Source organism: Melanostigma gelatinosum (assembly GCF_949748355.1).
Source record: "Melanostigma gelatinosum genome assembly, chromosome: 11".
In the NCBI taxonomy this organism is placed as follows: Eukaryota; Metazoa; Chordata; class Actinopteri; order Perciformes; family Zoarcidae; genus Melanostigma; species Melanostigma gelatinosum.
Window position 1 is genome coordinate 4,995,203 of NC_136644.1, and position 22,422 is coordinate 5,017,624.

Genomic DNA, 22,422 nt, shown 5'->3' on the forward strand with positions numbered 1-22,422 from the left:
TACTGTTTATTGATTCAAAGTTACCACACTCGTTTATTTACTCTTTTCTTCTCCATTTGGCCTCTATGAACTCTTGAAGTCTTGCTTCATGACTTTCTAAGAGTTTGTTTTTTTCCTACAGGGCAAACATGCAAACCACACGGAGCACCTTCCACCTGAAGGATATGGTGAGTTTATCCCTGTTGATTATCTAAGTATTCAAAGCTTGTAGCTCACGCAGGCTTAGGCTCAGACTGTTCACGTGACTGCATGTAGATAAAGGAATCTAATGCAGGGGGAATTTGACACTCATCAAAGTATATTACTACGGTACCATTGATAAACACTGCATCAAAAAGTCAGTGTTCTTGTAGCAGTAAAAAACAGTAAATTGACTACAGTATAGAAATGCATTTTTCTCCTTTATTTCTATTGTCGGGTCTTACAACAGAGCAACAGTGGAAGAGTTTCCATTTGTTTCTTTTGTTGTCTCTCTGAACACAAATGAGCACACATCACAACAGCTTGAAATGAGCCAGTCTAATGCAGCAGCGCAGATGGATGCATGACGTCCTGAGGCTATTGAAGCCAGCAGTGCGATGCAGCCTTGAACAACACAGCAAGGAGTTGTTAATGTGACGCTCACTTCGGGAAGACAATCGGTTTGTTTCAGCTGCTGCAGATTGTCAGCCAGCTAAACTGAAACAAATCAAAAGAAATCTGCACAAATCAATTCTTCCTTTTAATGCAGTTTGGGCATCGGCTATTCATAGGCCGTCGCCCTCCTCTCTGATAAAGTCAGAGAAGTTGTTCCCTAATATTTTTTCCACGCTATGAATAGTTAGACATGCCTCGGGCTTAGTGTGTTGCCTGCTGTCAATGTGTCTTCACATTTAGATTAAGAACCATTTGCATTTACTTGTATTTCTATGCCGTCTTCTCTCATTGCAGTCCAGCCCAACCCAGCTGTGTTGATGGGAAACCCTATTCGGGCATTCTCACCACCCTTGGGTGGCACGCCAGCTGGCATGGGCAAGTCACCCAGTCCTGTTCAGAGGATAGATCCTCATACAGGCGCCAGCATCCTCTACGTCCCAGCTGTGTACGGTGGCAACATGGTCATGTCCATGCCCCTACCGGTGAGTTTCCTGCTTCTGGTAACACACTGCCAGATACATATGTCATATGATTGTATATTTAGCCAGTGTCCAATACAAAGTATTATACTTTGACTACTACAAAGGATTTTATCAAATAGCTTTTTGTTTTGTAGAAAAGAAAAATATGGAAGATATGGAAGATGTGTAAAATATGTGCATATTTTATGACCTAGTGTAATGTGTAACACAATTTGCATTGTTTAAGATAATATATCAAAGGTTTGCTCTCAAAGAACAATCTATTAAACATGTTTAATAGCTCCTCTTCTGTGTAGTAATTCTCAATAATAGTATACCACAGTAAAACTATTTTGTCAACATTTCTTTGAGTCATATTTCCCAAATGCATTGAGGCTTATTGTAGATTAGCTCTCTGTTATTATGTAGCTCACGTCTGTAAAATGTACGTTACATGTGAAACAATTGAGCTATTTGGTTCCATGTGTTGCTGTTTGTTATTGTCATTATGGGTAATGTGCTGTCAATAATCCACAGTGTGTGTTTCTGTCATGGTGTCTTCATCAAAAATCTGTCTATCTGTGTTTGTATTTCTTTAGTTGCCTTGGCCAGGTTACCAGAATCGATTCCCTGTGGACCCGCGCATCATGAGCCACCCGGCAGCCATGGCCTACAACTTTAATCTGTTGCAGGCCCAGAACCGAGGCTCCCCCATCCCTTACAGTGGAGTGGCCCACCCCACTCACCTAGGAATGGGCCAGCCCAGCCCTGACAAGGAGCTACAGGCCGACCCCGTCAGAAATGGTGTGCCTCAACCAGCCAAAATCACAAACTGCTATAATTGTATTCCATCAAATAGACAGAAAGAAGTGGCCAAGCATATTTTAACAAGTTTATTTTGTGGTTTTGGCTTCTTAGGTAAATTGGAAGGATGTCCAAAGTCAGAACAGAGCCGTCTTCAGACACCAGAGAGGAAAACCACCGACATGAAGGAAAAACAGGCAAGTTGTTGACATTTATGTGTTTCACTAACCTTAAGCAACGCATCTATTGTTTATGTAGAGCTCCACGTCTTTGCTCACGGGGTTTATTTTTTGTTCCAGGGAGATTTAGACACAGGCCAAAGCCGAAGTCTGGACTCTCAGCCAGACGGGCTTGTTGGATTTCCCAATGCGCTGCTCCATCGAAAAGATCCCTCAGCTGCCCAAAGACCCCTCAACTACCACCTGGCACCACCCAACCCGGCTTTCCCTCCACATCCTGCCAGTGGAAGAGCCTTCCCCCCACAGTATCCAGTCTCCAGGCTTCCTTATCGGGTCAGCCAGCCTCAACACCCAGGGATGGCCCCACCGAGTCAGCAGCAGCAGCAGCAGCAGCAGCTCAGCCCCGCCTACACTGGTGGTAGCCACAACGCTTCCTTCTTCATTGGCCCCATACCCCCTCACAGGGCTGTCCAGTCTCCTACTTTGGATGGGCCGGAGCCTGGAGGGGTGGAAGACATGAGTAGCTCCATTAGGACTCCGATGGGCCACCCAGGGAGCCACCACCCAGGCCTGTCGCAGCATAACAGGGTCAACAGCTTTGGGGAGGAGGGACAGGATGGAAGCCTGGGAGATAGTTTGGGTGAGTGGAGCATCATTTTTATTTTATTCGGCAAATCCTTAGAGCCAGAATGTGAAATGGTGAATTGTTAGTTATTGTTACAGAGTTTCTTTTAATTAACGCAGAAGATCTCACGTTGCTCGTGAGTCTAGACTTTCACAAAGTCATAAAAATAGGAGTTAATTAGTATTTTAGCTATTTAGTTTGAAAAGAGTTCATATCCTGATAATCTGACTTATTTTCCAAGATTCTTTGTTTCATGAGAGACTAATCTGCAGCTCTCTAGCACTCTAAAACGTTAGTCCAGATGCATGTTTGCCCATATTATCATTTGGTCTATGGCACAGAATCGTATGGTTTTATTTATATATATATATATATATATATATATATATATATATATATATATATATATATACACATACATACATACATACACACACACACACACACACACACACACACACACACACACACACACACACACACACACACACACACACGTATATGTATATATATATGAGAGAGAGAGAGAAGTCAAGCGATCACAACTAATCACACGGTTCCCCTTTTAGACCTCCAGGGTCCCTTGGCTCTAGAGGCCCTGAGGCAGCAGCAGGCAGCCAGACTGGGCCAGTGGGGGGAGGCGGCGGGCCCTTTTCTCCAGGGTAGCGTACCCTTCCCTCTGCCCCAGCAGCTTGCCCACCTGGCTCAACCTGGCATGGCTCGCTTCCCCCCTCAGCTGCTCCGGGCAGCTAGCTGGGGCCTTGGTGCCAATATCGAGGATGAAGCTGTTACTTCTGCTTCCACTGGACCACCTTTCACCAGGTTAGACTAAGCAACAGTTTGTCATTTTTATTGGCTCGGTAACTTGCTACTGGAGACATATCTACTCTTGAACATTGAAGGTTTTTGTGCAAGATTTCAAATTGAGCCAGTAGAGCTAGCTGAAACAAGATAACGGCTTAAAATTGGACCGCAACGATTTCTGTACCTTGTTGGTTGCGCCTCAATTATTATTAAAGCTTGTAAATTGTTGTTCCATAATGGTGTTCTTTTCCATGCTGCTGCTTACAAATATGATACAGTTCAGATGTAAAGAAATACATTTTCAATTCCCAGGTACCCGGGCCTCTTGAGAGAGATGCCCCCACAGGAACAACCTGAACCCAGGGATGCAGCTGAGATGCAGCCGCCACCTCAATCTCGTCTCCTCCAGTACCGCCAGTCCCAGTCCCGTGCCTCAGGTGACCCTTCATCCTCTTTAGCCGCCACCCCCAATCATGCTGGCCCTTTCCCATCGGGACCCTACCCCCATGACGCAGGCCGCGATCTCCTTAACGACAACTCGCTCAACAACCCAGCTCTGCAGCAGCATCCGGGAAACCCCCTGTATAATACTGGTAGCTACCCCCATCAGCCACCAGCCCACCCTACCAGCAACCCTTCCTCCCAGGTCAAATACATGCTGCAAGAGGCCCAGTGGCCTCATGGTGGAGCTGCGTCAGTGAGCCCTCCACAACAGAACCACCTGTTGGGGAACCAGGGCCACGGCCTTCCTTATGGTCTGCCCATCATGGCTCATCCCAGCAGGCAGGAGCAAGTCCACCTGATGCAACTTCACCATCAGCACCACCAGCAGCAGCAACAGCACCACCAACAACAGCAGCAGCAGCAGCAGCAACAACAACAACAACAACAACAACAACAACCGCAGCAGCAGCAGCAACAACAAAGTCAAGGTCCAGACCAGGAGTCCTACCACCCACTTTCCCCCAGAACATCAGCAGCCACAGCCCTTCACAACGTAGATGAGGTAAGTTTATATCTAAAATCTCTCTGTACTAAAATTGAATGTCACAGGCTTCAGTGCAGGCTAAAACTACTTTAAAAAGAGCCGTCGTAACTATCTATTTTAATCAATCATCATTGTGTGCTTGAAGGGATAAACTCTGTATGCCTGCGGTTACCATAACATCCTGGATGGTGTTTTATTTAGTTCATATAGGAATGAGTGCAAGCTTTGTGCCTGCCTTAATATGGGCAACTTGTTCACCACTCAATGTTGCATTTAGAATTCACTGTTTTATTTCACAGCAACTACAAATATCTGCTTCAAAATGCACCTGGGAGAGAACTTGTTTCATCCCTCTTTCTCCCTTTCTGCCCGTCTGACATTTTCTGTAAACTTGGCGTCACCTGTTTTAACTCCTGTAAATGGTTTAATCTGTCTTCACACTTGTACAGTTGTAAGCATTATAATGGGATTAGCTGAGTCTTAGCAAGTGCTGTGAAAAGATGATGTTTGTGGACCTCTGCCTCTTCAAGGCTGCAAGCCTCTTTTATTTTAAAAGTCATATTGCCCACCCCTCTGACTAATATCTCATTCTCACCCTTTCCTCCTCCTCATCCATCGTTGCCGTCTGTGCAGTATGAACCCAGAGGTCCAGGCCGGCCTCTCTATCAACGTCGCATCTCTTCTAGCTACCCAGATGAAGCGTCTCCAGCCAACGCCCACAATGTCCTGTCCCAACAGACCCAGCCCTGCACGTCAGACCTCCAGGACCACCCCCATCAGCACATACAGCATCATCAGCACCCACACGCCCCCTACGGTTACCCCGCGCATGACCTCTGGCCCAGTAATGGTGGGGGTCCCGGCACGTTCCAGAACATTCCATGTAACGGAGCCGGTACACTCACTCAGCACCGGGATCTTCTGGGTAAGCACCGCCAAATATGCTGTTGTTAACCCGCTGAACCCAAAGAAGCGTCGGGCCGTCATATGTTTCTCTCTGTGGCCTTGATTGATTTTCACTGCAGTATACAAGTCCTGCACCTCTATGGAAACGGCACAACCATGGCTAGTCTTCTGTGCAGTATAACACAGTTACAATGCCATAAATCAGCACAAAAAAGGGAACAAAAACGCAAGTGTATCTACATATATACATTGAACTATTTAGATTTTTGAAAGTTGATAATCTGACAATTATGACTGTGAATTATGTGTAGTTTAAAGCGTGCTTTTCCATCCTACCGGCCAGTCCGGTTCGGAGGGTTAAAGCATAATCTTTTACACAGAGTTGTTTTGAGAACTATTTATCATGTTCCATCCTGTTCCAGCTTCCAAGGCCCTTCGTCAGACAGAGGAGCAGGTGAAGGCTGAGGTCACAGCAGCACAGCAGACGCACCCACACTCCCTCAACTCCCTTCAGCATCTTGGACAGTTTCCTCCTCTCATGCCCAATAACAAGCAGCAGCAGCAGCCACCACCACCGCCGCCGCCACCACCCCCGCCGCAGGCTCCCACAGAGGCCAGCCAGGGGGCTCCAAATTTGAGCAAACCACCGACCATGTCCTACGCCAGTGCCCTCCGTGCTCCACCCAAACCCCGAGCTGTTCGCCCTGAACAGGTCAAAAAGAACAGCGACCCTCTCTCCCTCTTACAAGAGCTGAGTATAGGAAGTTCAAATGGTAGCAATGGGTACTATTCCTACTTTAAATGAGTGTCACCCCTCCCACATATTAAGTAAGTGATGAAATATAAAACTAAAAAAAAAAAAAAAAGGTAAAACTGTTTCTAAAAACACCAAAAAAAAAAGATAGTGCAAAGTGCATTTATAAATTGTTTCTATCAGTAGTTTTTTTTTTTCTTCTGCATTTTGTTTCATTTTAACTTTTTATTTGTAACAGTCATCTTTTCTCCTGTTTCACATATCTGTGAAGAAAATAAGTATATATAATGAATGCATTACTGGTATATATACATACTCACTATGTATATATGAATATATACTTATATTATCTACACTTGTATATGTACGTAATGCTAAAAAAAAGTTATAAAAATAAAATAAATTTAAAAAAAAAGTTTGGTTGACCACTTAGCTACCTGCATATTTTTCCTAATTGAAGTTTGTTTTGTTGGTTACTAAATAAGTATGTTGAAGTTTTTATCATTTTGTATTCCTCAGTTTTGAGTGGATGTCACGTCTTGATTTTTCATACTACTGTAGTTGTGGTAACGGACAAAAAGCTAAGTGGTCAACTGACACAGAAACTACATGGAACAGTGTATAGAAGTAGAATAAATTTCCTCTAATCTGTAAATATGAAGAAAATAAAAGACTGAATTGTATGCCACAGACATGTCCTTAAATTCCTGTATCATGCTAGCGTTTGCATTATGAATAATTTTCCGTTTGTTGGCTTCTGATCCTTAATTCTTAGACATCATGGGAGAATATCTGGGAATTATTTTTCAGTGACTTAGTAGTAAATGTGATTATTTACCGTTTAAAATAACAATACAAATATTGACTGCGCATTTTTTTTAACTTTTCACCAATGTCTCATCGGCAACAAAAGAGTGTGAAAAATGTCAAAATGGCAGCGACCGTGAGATTCCCCCCGTGTTTGTTTTAAGGATCAGAGAGCAGCAGACGTCACTGTCTGTGATCAGATTATCCCAAACCGCTTCGCTTGTGGCCGATGCTCAGTCATTTTATTTTATTGTATTTCTTTTCTTTGTGTCAGCAGAAATCGTCAACACCGAAATTGTTTCAATAACTGTTGAGGATATGAAATGGGTTATATATTTTTTTGTCACTAATTGATGTTGAGCTTTTTTTTTATTTTTTAAAAAAGGTTGCAGTACTCTGAAGGTTTGTGAAAGTGAAGGCAGAGAGGTGAGGTCAGAGTGATGTCATGATAGGTAAGTTGAAACTTGAGGGTGTGATCAACACTGTCTCTCAGATGTTTTTGAACATGCTAAATGTAAGCTTTTTCTGGTTAAATCTGAAGTATATTGAAACTGTAGATTCATAGTAAATACCCTTTAATAATGCACTGGTGTTTGTGGCTTTATTTGATTAGAAACCACCTCCATCTTGGTCACAACAGCAAGCAGCATACTGTATTTGGGTCATTGGTGCTGTCTGTGCTCTCAACATACTGTTGGTCGTATACTTTCCCAGTTTCTAGATACCGTTTCATAGTGTAAGACAGATTGCCCATTTTGCCATTTTCTAATCTTTGAACAATATGAATCATATAATAGACAATAATCCAAAATCTCACACAAAAGGTGATATTTGCTCCCAGTTCCAACAAAAGCATTGGTCATTGATCATACAAGTATAAGTCAAAAGCATTTCCCGAATCCCTCCTTTTCGTTATGATTTCATGGCAATTAAAGCAAACTGATTGCTCATGCCGGTCAACACTGCTTGAAATTTAACCCCAAAAAATCCTACACAGTGAAAGTATACAGTACGGTGTTCAAAGACGTGTGACTGGTGATGTGTCTGTTTTTTCGACTGAGCTAAATAACAAATCGTTAATGACGTTTGCACGTTATTGGTCATTCAATTACTTTATTCACTTTTTTTCAGTCTGATCTGATTAATAAGTTGATGTTAAAGCGGTAGATTAATCTTCCCTTTTTAATTGAATTGGAAAAAAGCTCTGACTGCTTCACATTAGCGGCGTCAACACTACTTTCGTCAAACACGACGACGTGATGAACACATTGAACGTTCATGTTTGAGGTCCAGTCAGCGAGTTGCTCTTTAGTCGACATACAAAACGCACACGGAAGCCACACAGCTTTCATGCACATGAATTTCACTGCGAACATAGTGAAGCCTCTGTGATCTGAAGTACCTTGCAAGAGAAAAATAAAAAGATGCCGATACTATATCTGCCAGGGCTTTTTCCTTTTTGATGAAAGCAATACTGGGAACACTGGTCCTGTTCTATGTAATTCATTTTAATTGTTAAAACACCACTGCCCCCAGCGGAGAGCTTCGTTGGTTTCTCCTTTTTATTTTTATTTGTTTTGTGCGTTTTTAAGTTTTGACATTGTAATTCAAAGGTCCAGATTTTCTGACTTGGCGGAGAACAACATACGTGTAAATATGCATTTTCTATGTATTTACAAACGACTTTGGGATCGCCTCAATTTTGTAGAAGCTGTTCAAAGAAGAGGTATGCCCTTTTTAATTATGCAAATTCACAAAAAAAATAATAATTCTAAAAATGGACAACAACAACCTAGTTGGTAGTTGCGACATCTTGTTGACAACTTTTTAGATTTCTTTTTTGTTTCTTTTACATAAGATGGTGATTTGACAAAGAGGAGAACTTCTGTTGCAGCTGTTATAAGATGACTTATTTCACTGTACAATACATATTTTTAAGTATATGTTGCTGAATTTGTCCTGTTCTGTTATCTCACCGCTGTACAACAATCAACATGGTTTTTGTAATGTGAAGTTTGTTTCTTTTCATGCATGTTGAGATGACCTGGCTGGTTTTTATCCCTGTTTTTATTAGTTTGTATTGATTTGTGGATGGAAAAAAAGAAGAAAAAAAAAAGCTTTTGTTCAACCTACAGAATCAAATTTTGGTATATTATTTGATGTGTACAATAACTTGTGACAATATCAACAAAACTATTATAATATTTTACTAACATGTCAGTCGAGTATGTAATGGTTATGTAAGTTCTTTCTTTCTGCAGTTTCTTAGCAGCGCTGAAGCTGAGGTTGCTCCCTGGTGTGTGTGTGTGTGTGTGTGTGTGTTGTATTTCCGAAGCTTTGGACACGTGTGTTTGGGGGAATCGTCTCTCCCCAAAGCAGTCGTTGGCTAATCTCTGAAGTTGTGCAATACTAATATTTCACCGCGTCTTCACTTTAATTTATTTTTGAGGCAGAAGAGATTGAGCCAAAGACATTTTAAAGGGATTTTATTTACAAATCTTTGTCATCGCTGATTTGTTTTTATGGCTTCATTTTTAGTCCTTTTGTTTCCAAAATTAGTTTGATAGGATCTTTGCTCTTGTACTGAAGTTCCACCTCCTAATATTGCACCATATATCATCATATGAATTACTTTCTTTAAAGAAAACAAAGCGAAACCAATGTGTGTGTGTGTGTGTGCGTGTGTGTCTGGCACATGGAAAGGGAGCAACCTCTTGCCCAGCCAGTAGAGAGCACTGTGTTCAGCCTTCTATAAACGCCACATCTCTTCCTGTTATCCGTTTGCTCTCCTCTGTTCTTCCCTCGCTGCAGTGAATCAATGGCACACCTGTTCCCCCAGCCTCCCATTCCCATTGGTTCCTCCCTCGTGGGTACAAAATAATGAATAGATCTGTTTTACTCTTCTTCATTTCAATTGGCGGTGGTTATAATAAAGGATTTAGACTGTTTCAAAAGTTTATTTTCTTTTTTATTTGTTTCTCTATTAAAGTGTTTTTATTGAAACTGCTTGAGTTCTTTCTTTTTTTTTTCTTCATCCTCTGCCTGTGTGCCTTTATTGAATACCAGCTGCTGCACAGGAATTATTAGGCGTTTGAAGTTTAATTAATTCAACGTCAAAGGTTTCCGCTATCGTCCTAGAAAATGGTCACACTGTCGGCAGCAGCTTCTCCTTTGTCGTGACAAAAGAAGGGAAATGCACACAGTTGTACTGGGACGATTATATTTATGTACAGAATTTGCTAACCACATGTATGAAATACTCGGTCAGTCGGTCAGTTAGTGGATGTATGAAAGGGCGTCGCCAAAAGACAATATGCAAGGAGAGCTGGTGATGGAGTGACCAGCTACATCCAGTTGGACTTATTGTCCGCCTACCAGGACATGAAGGGACGCACGAAACACAACACGCACTAATCCCATCGGCAGCCGCTCATCCGCACTCCTTTTGTCTTTGATACATGGCAGCAAAGGAAACAAACAAAAGACACAAAGCAGTCTCGTACAAAAGTTTTCCAAAGCTTAAGATTTAATTTTTTGGTTACAAAGATATAGCACATTTCAAACACACCTACACAGAATACACTGCATTCAGAAATGTGTTTGATTTGATTAACGAAATAGACTCAAACATAACAAAGAGAAGAAAGAAATACACCACTTTTACATATTTTTCTTTTTGTTTCACTTGTTTTTAGTTAAAACATATCGGAAAAGCCAAAAGAATATATAATTAGAAGTAAAACAAATGGACTGCAGTCCTAAACAACCTCATGACGTGGACGGTTGCTCTCACAAACTGCTGCAGGTTTTGCACAAAAAGTTCAAATGCATTAAGTTGCTTAACTGCGTCAATATACACGGGACAGCAGCTGTTTCATACAGAAGGCGATGCTGAGCAAAGTAAAACAAATGTCTCAGAATCCCCACAGCTACAGTACAACACAAGACGTACTGGGTGCTGTCAAGAAAAATCACGTTTAGCATGAAATTTCACTTTGTGCAAACCTGAATAACTTCACTCCTGTGCTGGTGTTTTTCTTACTTTCTCTGTTGTGATGTTGCACTCCGCCTCGGAAATGGTGTACAGTATTGTATATGGTTTTGTATACAATACACAATATATTTATATTGTGTGTGGTGTGAAGGAAACTAATTTGCCACGTGTTTCTAACGGGTCATGATGACTCGTGAAAACGAACAGAGAATTATTTGTATCAGTTTGGTTTGGAAGCTGTCAACAAGTAGAAGGCCTTTATGTGCACCTGCTAGAGCTGAACCTTTTCCAACATGCAGACCATGTGGGTGTTTAGCATTCAGCCGGCCACACGAACAAACCTGCTCTGTGCTGCGGCTTTGCCTGAAATCAGTCATCTTTAAAGGTTCTTTTGTAAATCTTAGAAATATAAAATGCACGTTTGAAATACATACGTCGAAGCTTATCTTACCGAATCGATATTTCTTGTAAGTAAATGATTCCTTGAGCGATCCCACACAAAAATCCACAGATGACCAGACCGATATATACACGATATCATACATGAAATCCAAGAAAAGTCACCGCTTCACATGACAGGCTGTAACTGTTTGAACTATATTCTCAGAATGTGAATGAAACTAACTTAACCGTAACCCGATAACATATTTGGGAGACCAAACCAGACCATGTCACATGACAGTCAGTGATGTTTGTTAGAAGGTTTTTAACATTTCTTTTTAATGTGCTGGCAGTGAAAGAGTTTCAGCCAAAAGAGAAGAAACAGAAGTAGAAGAGCTGTTGGCTCTCAGTGAGAAGTGGTTGTTTCTAGGCCTCAGGTCAGATTTGAGCTCTGATCTCCAACACGAACCATAGCAAAGAAGGTGCTGCTGAGGACTGCCTTATTTTTCACTCTGGGTTGAGCATACAGGATGTATAATTGCAGGAAGGTAATTTTCCCATCTTGGTTATGGTCCATCCACAACCAAACCAGTTTCTGTCATCATGCCGTTACTCTTTTATTTCCAGCTCCTGTTCTTGAAATGAATTTTTACTCAAATCTGTTCTCAAAACAAAAGTCACAGTCACTCTCATCCTGCATTGATCTCTGTCTGTCTCGCTATCACTCGACTTGATCCGGCTCGGCATCCATGCAAGTCTCCCACGGATTCCTGGGCATCTGGGGCATGGAGAGGAGCAGGAGGGCGATGCCAGTGAGAAAGAGGAGAACGAAGCCGGTGCAGGCACAAGCGAAGGACCAGGCGAAGTAGTACTCGATCCAGATTGTGTCCTCGCTCTCGATCATGCGTTTGACCGACTGGCGCATCACTTCCAGCGAGATGAAGGCACAGAGACCTGGGACGGACAGGGATGTGTGAGCATGAGTCGGGTAGTGCAGCTCTCGTCACATGACAAATGATGTGACCACAAAGGCAAAGTGAGAGGTTTGTTTGCATTCCAAAATGTAAATGCTGCGGGGGAATTGAAATTTGCTTGGTAAACTGGACTCACCTGCAAATGCAAAAAACATGCCAGCAGGTTTGAGGAGGTAGTCCCGTCCTTTGCCTTTACCGGTACAGGATCCGACCAAGCACAGAGACCCCAGGATCGTGAAGGCGAGACTGAAGATGGAGATGGCTGCGGCCGAGATGTTGTACTCTGGAGAGAAAGAGTGTTCAATGATCATTGTCATCATAATATGTAATGGCACATTGTTCACATGGAGTGGAATGCATTTGTTGTAATGTATGTTAGAGACACATTTTCTACAATCAAATGTAAGAAACTGCTTTAACAAGCAGTCTGAATTATTCAAAAGTCACATCGCTACTCTTGTGTAATTCCCTACAGTGGCCACGTTCACAGTAATGATGGAACATGTCACCCATTGCAACTGTGTGTTTTTAACAGTGTTTGGACAACGATGGCGCTCTATGGCACAGAGGAGGCTTCAGCTACGCAGGTAAGAACTACCGGTACATTTTTGTTGGTTATGGTCTTTTCATGGAATTCGTTGACTGTAAGAAAAAGACTCGCTATAAAGGCAATAACCTTTTATTCAACATACAAATATGCTCTATGATTGTAATTTGATTACAGGTAACGGGTGACTTCGTAACAGGGACAGCAGCTGGCTTGTTTTTTTCCGATCAGAGAGGTGGATGTGATGGGAGGCCTTTGATCTGCCGCCTGTTTGCCTGTGAACCATGCCCAGGGGAGAGGCACTCCTTTGGGGGACGGAGCCTTCATCCTCTGCTGGCAGGGGAGGATGAGCCGCACCCTGAACACGCTGTGTTCTCTGAGATTCTGCACGTCTGTGGAGCTCATTGGCCGGCTCAACACCAACGTTTCTCAAAAGCCAGAGCAAGGGAGACATCAAAGGATACCAGTGTTTCAGTCATACAGGACTCATTCCATCAGACCTCTTTCCTCAGAAACATGAGATTGACATGTAAAAAAGTCTCGAGTGCCGTTAGGGAAAAAAAAAAAAAGGCTTCACTCAGGCCCACAAAGTGTTTGCCACAGTATTGCAGTATATGTGTTTTTCTCTGTAAGATAGTGTCATACATAGCTTTCTTCATGTGTATATTTATACATGTATGTGTGTATGCGTGTATGTATATATGCTGTAGGTTATTGCACATGTGATTTATGTGTGAATAGGCATGTGCATGTGTTGCTTTTCTTTACGTATGTCGGAGAGATTTGGCGAAGAATACAATCAAAGTTCAGAGTTGTTGTTTTTTTGAAGTTCACTTTCTTGACCAGGTCTGGCAGAGGCTAACCCTCACGTATATCTATCATGATGCCTGAAAGTGCAATTGTTTTTTTCTGTTTCTTTACACACACACACACACACACACACACAGGTGAAAAGGTATGTCTGGCCACTGTATAGAAATGGGTTGTGAGGTTTTTCCCCCGTGTTTTGTGTGCCCTGGTAAGAAAGACAGTTCTCCAAAATAAGATGGCACAATAAAGGTTATGTAGACATTTTGCTCAGTTTAGTTATGTTTGGAAAAGATACGAACAACCTCCAAATGTTAACATCTATTCTTACAGCATCCATGACGATTCTCAACTTGTAAGAATTCCATTACAGTCAATTTATTTTACCCTGGCGAACTCCCTATTGTGAAGAGTTACTGTATGGAGGGGTTTGCCTGTGGTGACATACAGTACATACTATGCTCATTCAACCATATGCACCATTGTGGTAGGCCTATTGCCAAATGGCTCAGTGAAGAGTGAATAACACGACAGGGGACTTAGGTCAGTGCTGCAATCAGGAAACGTAAAGTGTGACTCCCATGTGTGTGTGCGTGCATGTGTGTTAGAGGATGGGGGAGGGGTAGCTATGTATTATTGCATTAGCGTCTCTGAGTTTAGGATGTGGAGGGGGGGGGTGTACAAGTTCATGCACAAGAGTATTCACATTTACACCCCAATAATTGAGTGTGACAGTGCTCCACATGTGCTCGACCCACTAACGCACATTACATGTGAGGCCGGTCATACAACATGCGCTGGCTGTGCAGTCACAGCTGTAACTGGGTCACACTGGAGAGAGAAACATGGAGACAAACACACACTAAAACGTTGACTGTCGTCTACCGTACGTACAGACCGTATTCGCTTGTGAAACACAGTCAGCCTTGTGTCAGTACACAACGGCTGTCTTGAAAATGATCTGGCGATACGATACGTATTTGCAATACATTGCGATTTTAAAAAAAATCTCATTTTAGAAAAACTGTCATAGTTTAAAGAGCACACCGTCATATACATACACTGAGTAAAAAACACATTTTATTTGTTTTTACGCAATCAGAACAGGATCTGCATTTGCATTTATTGCAACATCATAGCACTACTTTTCATGCAGTCTGAGCCACTTTCTGTCACAAATCTTTGCATGTAAACTATTAGCGAAACAGAATCGATACAGTATCAGCATATAAAGAAATATGAAGTTCTTCCAGTTATTACCTGCGTGAGCATGTTGACTTTTAGCCTGTTGGACAAAGGGTTGGGAAACAATAAAAGAAAATCCAATTGCCTTTCACCCAGAACTTCTACGTATCCAATGTTGAGTTTTATCATTGACAGCTGCTCCAATACGCCTGCTGTGACACCAATAACTGTTCTGAGGTCAGCAGTAAAACATGAGTGGAAATCTGAATCGTAGATCAGAGCAGAGCCGCAGCAGCAGGTGAGATCAGTTGGGAATACGTGATGAAGCCAGTTTGATGTTTGACTTCACACAGACTGGGAAGTCCTAATGTTCCAAGGAATATATTTCAGAATGAATTCACAGATGAATCTCTCCCCTTTTCATGTTTAGACAAGATCGCATGAGAGTCACGACAATAGGGGAACAATGACAGAAACCTACCTTTTTGTGTTTTATATTCAAATATCTCGGTATCCAGCCCTGGAGTGAAGTGTCTGAAGTAAGTGCAGTTTTCCTCTGTGAAACGAAAGAAAATAGGATTTAGTTCAAATTCATACATCAAGTCATTTTTGGGCAGCACAACAAGGTGTAAACACAACAACAGTATAAACATCATATTTATATTAACACCACATGGAATTGTTGTGGCTGACGTGTTGTCAGCTGCCCATTTACAAAGCAGACTTTTGTATTTATTTGGAGTCACAATTGTGTGATTCGGTGTCTGTATGCAGTTTGGTGTTGGGCATAAATGTGGGTTTTTAAAGCTTTGTTTTTTGTTTATTGCTGCCATGAAAGGGGTTGATATGAGGATATAGAGAGGAAGTTGCAGGCCTTTAAAACCAAAAGAATGTGCTGAAAAACGCGAACATGCTCTTTAATTAATATATAATCGTCTGTGGCTTCATCACCATGAACCTCTCACGTTACACAGTCATTTGGTCTGATGTTGTATTACGTTTTGATAATTACAACGTCACTGGATTTGACTGTTCTTTGATGTATTTCGTTGAATGTCGTGAAATATGCAAATACATGCTTACTGCGTAAAAAAAATGAGGGAATCATCAAGAAAGGTTCATGTGGCCGAGATGTAACAGTTCATTGGTTAATTAAAATGGCACCGTGAACTGCTTTCAACTCTGAAGACCAGTGTGCCCATCCTCTGATTACCTCACTTTGTTTACCAAAATCTTTTTTCAATCTAAACCAAGCTGCTTATATTCAACCAAATTGCAGTTGCTGGAAAATAAACCAAATCGTTATCAAAATTGTCATGTTATGAACATCTTTTTGTTGATGTTTGCTGTAAATTTGACCCCTAATCTGTGTTTTAGAATGAATTTCTATTCCACTAAATCACCTGAAGTTGTGTTTAGGGCCACGTCTTCTTTCTTTGCTGAACTTTTTCACACTTCTATTCGATCATGAATGAATGATGGAGGGCTATGGAAATCATATTCATAGAGCTTTTTGCACCATAATGTATCACATGAAGATGATGTGGTAACATCTGAGGCTTCACTTCATGTAATGCGTGTTTCTGAAAGCAGCAGAATGGCATTAAAAAGAAATAATAAATCAATAAAAACGTGGTTTTGGATGATCGTATGTGCAGAAGGAGGACGGTTATGTGCAGTAACACCAGATCACTCTGTCACATCTACTCTCATGCAAAGACAAGTGCACGTCAATGATGATTATGCTATGAGGTCTCCACTCACACGATTGTTCCTAATCCCTTTTTTACAGACAGCTTCAGGACATGTTTGAAATGCTTTCATGCGAAATTGTGTAGTTCTGCGAGGTATCGCATGATGGTAAAAGCTTGATGACCCGTGCTGGGATGGTAGATCATTTTCCTATGTACCCTGTAAACCATGGAGATAAGCCAGGATGTCAGATGGCTCTACCAGGAAATAGCAGAGTACGGTAATCTGATATAACAGGCAAAAACAACAACTCTGAGTCATATTTTTCAAAGCCAAGGCAACATGGCAATGCTTACAAAAACCTCCTTTGAAATGACAAGCTTTTAATGCTGCAGGCCAACACGATACAGCACACACATACAAAAAGAAATGTTTTTATGAACGAGTACGGGGACTGGCCATTAAAAACAGAGGTTGTTACTAAGCAACGAGCTCCACCGTTTTCACAGTAGAAGGCACGTATTACAGAGAGGTGGATGTGATAGAGGCTCGTCAACTATTAGCACTTCTTAGCCAGACCTTGTATTGAAAAGAGAGGCGGGAAAATATCTTTGAACTCCACGAACTTCCCAAAAATATTCACGTTTTTAAATTAATGCAAATCCACTACGCTCTATACTTTACCACTCCTTCAAAGGCAGGAAACATGGTCTCATCTGTACGTGAGATACGATGTCTTTTTAGGTCCAGGGTGGAAAGATGGAAGAACTGCCAGCAGGCCAAGTGTCTCTTCATTCACTAAATGCATATCTGGTTTGTTATTTATGTTGAAGTGGAGCCACTCGGCCTTTGAGCTCATTATCTGTATCAAGCAGCTTTATTCCCACATGTGACTGAATGTGTGTTGCCTATTTACACCTTTTTGTACCATCTTTACAGCGCAAAGCTTCAATAAAGACATGAGCAGCTGGAGGCGATAAATATATCTGCTTGCCGCGAATGGCGTACACACACTGACACGCACTGCTGCACCACTTGTGGCTGGTGCTTTTCCCGGCTAGGACGAGTGCTGTAAAGCCCCTCTTATTCCTAGTGGGGTGAATCCGTCATCTTTCCCAACATCAGCTGAGGACATCGGATTAGCAGCATTTCTGCACAACACAGATCACACTTTATATAGCTTTGGCATGCACTGTCTCTTCATTTTGTCAGCAACAGAAGCTATGATTGGCCCAGACCTCTGAGCCCTGGTGTTTGTTTTCTCTGCTCTATTTGCGTGTCCTTACCTTCCTCATTCTCAGGTTTACAAGTGTCGACAACTGCAGTTATGCCACATGTGTATATGCCATAGAAAATGTGTGTATTTTTATATGGAGCCTGATAACTACTACACTTGCAAAATGTATCAATTAAAGGAAATTACAATTTGACCACATGCTACTTCCGATACCCGTCGTGCTCTGTTAATCTGAGCACACTCCAGCAAACTAGAGCTTTGATTGAGCTATAAACCCAGAGAAGCATAGCCCACCTGTCTAACTAAGTGTTTAAGACTTCACTGGCGGTTCCCCATCTCCATATCTGAAGCCTATCCCTTGGTTGTTAGTTCATGTGAGTGCCTATAGAGGCAAAATACCAGTGGTACCACTTTCTTTTATAACCATGCATCCCATGCCGGGGAGTGTGAAGTAATTTGAGTGACCGCGACTGCACGGAGATGTGAAGCTGCGAGAGGGTCTCGTGGACAGCTGGCCTTAAAGTTATGCCGGACCTATCCATGAGGCCCTGTCACTCAGAAGGCCGCTGAACTCGGCGTGAACACTTTACCCTCGTGGCCTCCACCCAAGACAGCTGAGTATTTACGTGGCCTATATTTATAACCACGGACGCTTGCTGAGCAGTTTAAAAAACCACACCCTTTCTCTTCCTGGAATCATGGTTAAAAACATTACAATAATTGCCTCTGTATATGCTGTGGCAAGGGGGAGCATTGTAACATATCTGATGTTTCTTATACAACTCACAGCCGCTCAGAAAACCAGGATGAAAAGAAAAGTATAAATCAAAAGGAGAACTCGGACGACAGTCATCTGAAAGTAAAATAGCCTTCGGGAAGATTTTGGCTGAAACAACATAGAGTGGGATGCAAGTCTGCATTGAGTGCATTAAAGTTTTCCCTGAGATCATCTCACCATCTGCGCTTTGTCAGCAGTAGACCTGCATAACAGCTCAGCCCATATTTTCCAGATGAGTGTCTCGCAGTGGGAACCTCCACACATACTGTTTAAGTCCTGCTTTGAATCAGAGGGTTGACACCTCTCCGAAGACATGTGATAAACAATAATGTTCCTGTCCAAATACAGCTCCTGGGCTGGGAGAACCCCCCCGGGAGACGGATGGATTTACTCACTTCTCAAATAAAGGCTGCCACGGTGGCCATCACAAATCACAGGTGTTATTGAAGAAATGAAAGCCATGTGTTAGGAACAGGTGGCTGACGCTCTACAATGCACATGATATTGCAGTAGGCTATGAATGTATGCATGGGCAGAAAAAGGATCTTGAAGCATTTGCCACTTGCGTTTGCGATCCGATAAACACCGCGCCTTGGTGGGCTGAGCTGCTTTAGTATATTCAGCACATGCTTGCCATGTCTGCACCAGAGAACCGCCCTCACACATTTCATCTGCTTCTGGAATGGCCCTGCAGTACAGAGAGTGTCTGGGATTCCCAAAAGTCTAACAGCCGCCATCAGTTGGGACATATTTTGGGAGTCTCTCTCAGCCTTGTGAGTTGGACAAATTTGGGGGGGGGGGGCAGTTTCAGGCCAATTTAAATAAAGCGTCACGCAGGGGGTGACAACGAGCAACAGTCAGATAATGGTTTCTCAGATAACAGTCAATTTGCCAGCGCGGTTCAGCAGATGAGTGACTCCCACAGCAACTCATTGAGACAAGAGGCACTGCAAGTCGGCAGCTGCTCGACACTGTTGACTGTATTTCATTACAGTCACGAAGGGCTGTGCTGAACACCGATTTAGATCCTTTACTTGAGTTTAAGTAACACCACAACCTACTCCATGCAATGACTGTATGCTGAAGTACTATTGTCTGCTCGCCCCTTTCACATTGTTGTGTTATGAAATCAGTACTGAATGTGTTTTCATTATTTCATACTTTAAATGTTTAGTGGAGTGAGTAGAATAATCCACAAGACTTCCCCCTGAAGTGTCGTGGAGCAGAGTTATACAGTAATATACAATTTCAGGATCTATGTAATTTGAGACTATAAATAGAAAATACAGACAGTATTCTGACACAGAACCCATTTATTATTTAGAGTTTTATGAGGAGTGGGACCTGCAAGATAAAGTGTTACCAATGGGAATACTGAATTAAAGTACCTCCAAAGTGTGTTTAAATACAGTGTGTTTGAGCTGTTTTAATGTAAGTTTCCTGAAGATGTTCTATAGAGTGTCTGTATATGTCACGTACTGGCTCGCATGTTGTTTGGAGAACTGGCAAACTGGTTTTAAAGAATAAATACCTCTTTAGAGAGGAGACACCAATCAGTAAAATCAGCTAAAGTAGTGTTTGCTTAGTAAACAACTGCAGCCCCTTGGCACTCTATGCCTATATAAAGATACATATTTACTGTGGTCAGGTCCAGTCTTTGGGTCAGCTTACTGATTGGCTGCATTTCAACACCTTTAATGATGAATGACGATGGAAAACATCGAATTATTTCCCTCCAAAAATGTATACATTATGGAAGGATGCACGCATCTCACTAAGATTAGGATTGTTTCAAATGTCATGTGCCATATCAAGTGATGCTGCATTGGAACCTCTATTCTTAGAAGCTCCCCGCCTCAGAGCTGTGGGCTGGATTGCATAGAGGCACCTCACAGTTACAGACGAACATTATTAATACGGTATTGTCATTCTATCTGTCAGACGCATAAGAGTTGTTTTGCTCCAATGTTCTCTTACCTCCAGGCAGGCTGATGGGTCCGCAGCCATGCCCCTGCATGAAGTTCTCCGAGGTGATGTAGATGTACTTCTTGCACAGCCGCCACAGGCCGAAGTGGGCCGCCTCGCAGGTCGTATTGGCTTTATCCACCTGCGGGCTGAGCACGGCCCAGTGGTCCGTTACCACGGCAATGAACATGCTTGCCATACCCACTAGTAGCACGAAGATTGCAATCTTTATCTTTGTGCGCTTGTGCATGTTTCCAGGTGGGGAGATTTCTATTCAGTGAATCTTCTTCCCCTGATATGAAAAAAGAAATTGTGACGTGAACACACTGGTCTGTGTCCCTGGGGCTTCTTTCCTCAGTGACTGCAGCAGGCTTCCAACAAACTCTCTTCTCCGTCTCTCTCTCCGCCTAAGACCAGTGTCTTCTCTCCCGCTGTCGCAGATCTGTGCTTCTGGTTCGAAGGGAAAGGGGCCAGACTGCTCTGTCCCAGTTCAAAGTCCCCTTTTCCCTTCTCACTTGCTGTTCAACTGTGGGGCTGCAAGTTTAGACGTACAGCTGTTGAGGAAGATCTAGGAACTTGATGACCAAACCAACTGTCTGTCATCGTGGGCAATGGGGCGTGGAGGATGCTGCATGTGTTTGGTGGGTGTGGGTGGGGGCTATAAATGTGACTGGTGAGTCAAGTTGTCAGGCTGTCTGCGTGTCCGGTTGCAGTGCCAGTGAGTGGAGATGTGTAGCGTGCCATAATAAGTGGACTCACATAAACACGCAACTTTCAACATGGACGTTTTCAGCCGTGTGAGAATAGTTTCCCCTGGTTTCCATCCATCTATAGTGGCTGTGTTTTCACTCTCTGCCTCACTGTGACACAGCCTTGGTGTGGATTTGTCTCTGTAAACTATTTACTGTGTAAGGAGAAAGAGGATGCTGCTGTTCACTGATTATAAAGAGCAGCAGCGAGGCTGTCAAACACAGTTTCACCTGCTGGAACAATACTTCTTTAATAATTCCAGGGACCAACTCTTTCTTTTTTCAGATGGCCAATGTGGCGTCGCTGCAGCGTCAGGGTAAAATGCTTCGTGAACATTTCTACACACTTGTGTGAACGTAGCAGAAGTGGGTTTAAAAGGGGAAATCAGTGAGGGGGCATTCATCTGCTGACTGATGTCCGTCTGAGAAAATTAACATCATATTGTCATCCAACAAATGATAGTTTATATCGTACTGAGGAGTATGAGTGGATACGTCACCCTACAGGCCCTGCAGAAGTAACAATAAGAAAAGAATAGAAAACATGATCGAATAAGTGTTGTGCCATGCAAAATTCACCACGTTTCCTGCAAATGAGGCTGCATGTAGCATAGAAGGTTCAGATGGGCACAGTGGTGGCCTTAACATTTTGCACTGCTGTTTTGCCGTTATTCAACTGCGTGGAGGAATTGGTAAATTGGTAAATGATAACCCAAGTCCTATTTAATGTGAGGGTTCCTGATTATGTTCTGCCCAGGAAACCTGTGCCATATTAAAGGTATTTACTTCAACAAGAAGAATTCTGATTCAGATGTTGTTGTTGCACATCTTTTTGTAACCTTGTCAGCTCACTCTTGTCTACTTCTGCTTCAGCATTTTCCCATCAGCTTGAGCCTGCTCCATTCTGCAGTGTTGTCTACAGCAGGTAACAGCTTCAATCTGACTTTTTCACAGACGACGTGTTGTCACAGTAAGAAAAGCACAGGTAGTGAAATGAATGACAACTGGATTCCAGTTAGCTGCTTCAGTTTCAGCTTCCTGCTGTAGTCCACGCTCGCTCACAGTCACGCTCACTGAAACACTGGAAGAGAAATCAGCCATTGTTGTTAGAAAAATCTGTGCTTTTCCTACTAGCAGGTCAGTGAGAAA

The 22,422-nt window shown here is 42.5% G+C and overlaps 2 protein-coding genes across 3 annotated transcripts in view; one reads left to right on the top strand and one right to left on the bottom strand.

Moving 5' to 3' along the window:
- Positions 1 to 9,967, top strand: part of helz (helicase with zinc finger) — a 42,139-nt gene extending 32,172 nt beyond the window's left edge. For both annotated transcript variants that reach the window (XM_079279438.1, XM_079279437.1), the window contains exons 25-33: positions 122 to 167; positions 931 to 1,118; positions 1,697 to 1,901; positions 2,016 to 2,102; positions 2,205 to 2,720; positions 3,275 to 3,527; positions 3,822 to 4,515; positions 5,131 to 5,422; positions 5,826 to 9,967. In XM_079279438.1, coding sequence (XP_079135564.1) covers positions 122 to 167; positions 931 to 1,118; positions 1,697 to 1,901; positions 2,016 to 2,102; positions 2,205 to 2,720; positions 3,275 to 3,527; positions 3,822 to 4,515; positions 5,131 to 5,422; positions 5,826 to 6,208 — 2,664 coding nt within the window. In that variant the 3' untranslated portion in view covers positions 6,209 to 9,967. The remainder of the gene's footprint in view (positions 1 to 121; positions 168 to 930; positions 1,119 to 1,696; positions 1,902 to 2,015; positions 2,103 to 2,204; positions 2,721 to 3,274; positions 3,528 to 3,821; positions 4,516 to 5,130; positions 5,423 to 5,825) is intronic.
- A 501-nt stretch (positions 9,968 to 10,468) lies between these two features.
- LOC306785202 (voltage-dependent calcium channel gamma-1 subunit-like) lies at positions 10,469 to 21,123 on the bottom strand. Its single transcript, XM_079279450.1, has 4 exons — positions 20,537 to 21,123; positions 15,334 to 15,408; positions 12,450 to 12,596; positions 10,469 to 12,293 (listed from the first exon to the last, which is right to left on the bottom strand). Exons 1-4 carry the CDS (start codon positions 20,772 to 20,774, stop codon positions 12,061 to 12,063), a joined length of 693 nt encoding a protein of 230 aa, XP_079135576.1. The 5' UTR covers positions 20,775 to 21,123; the 3' UTR covers positions 10,469 to 12,060.
- Positions 21,124 to 22,422: the final 1,299 nt, after the last annotated feature.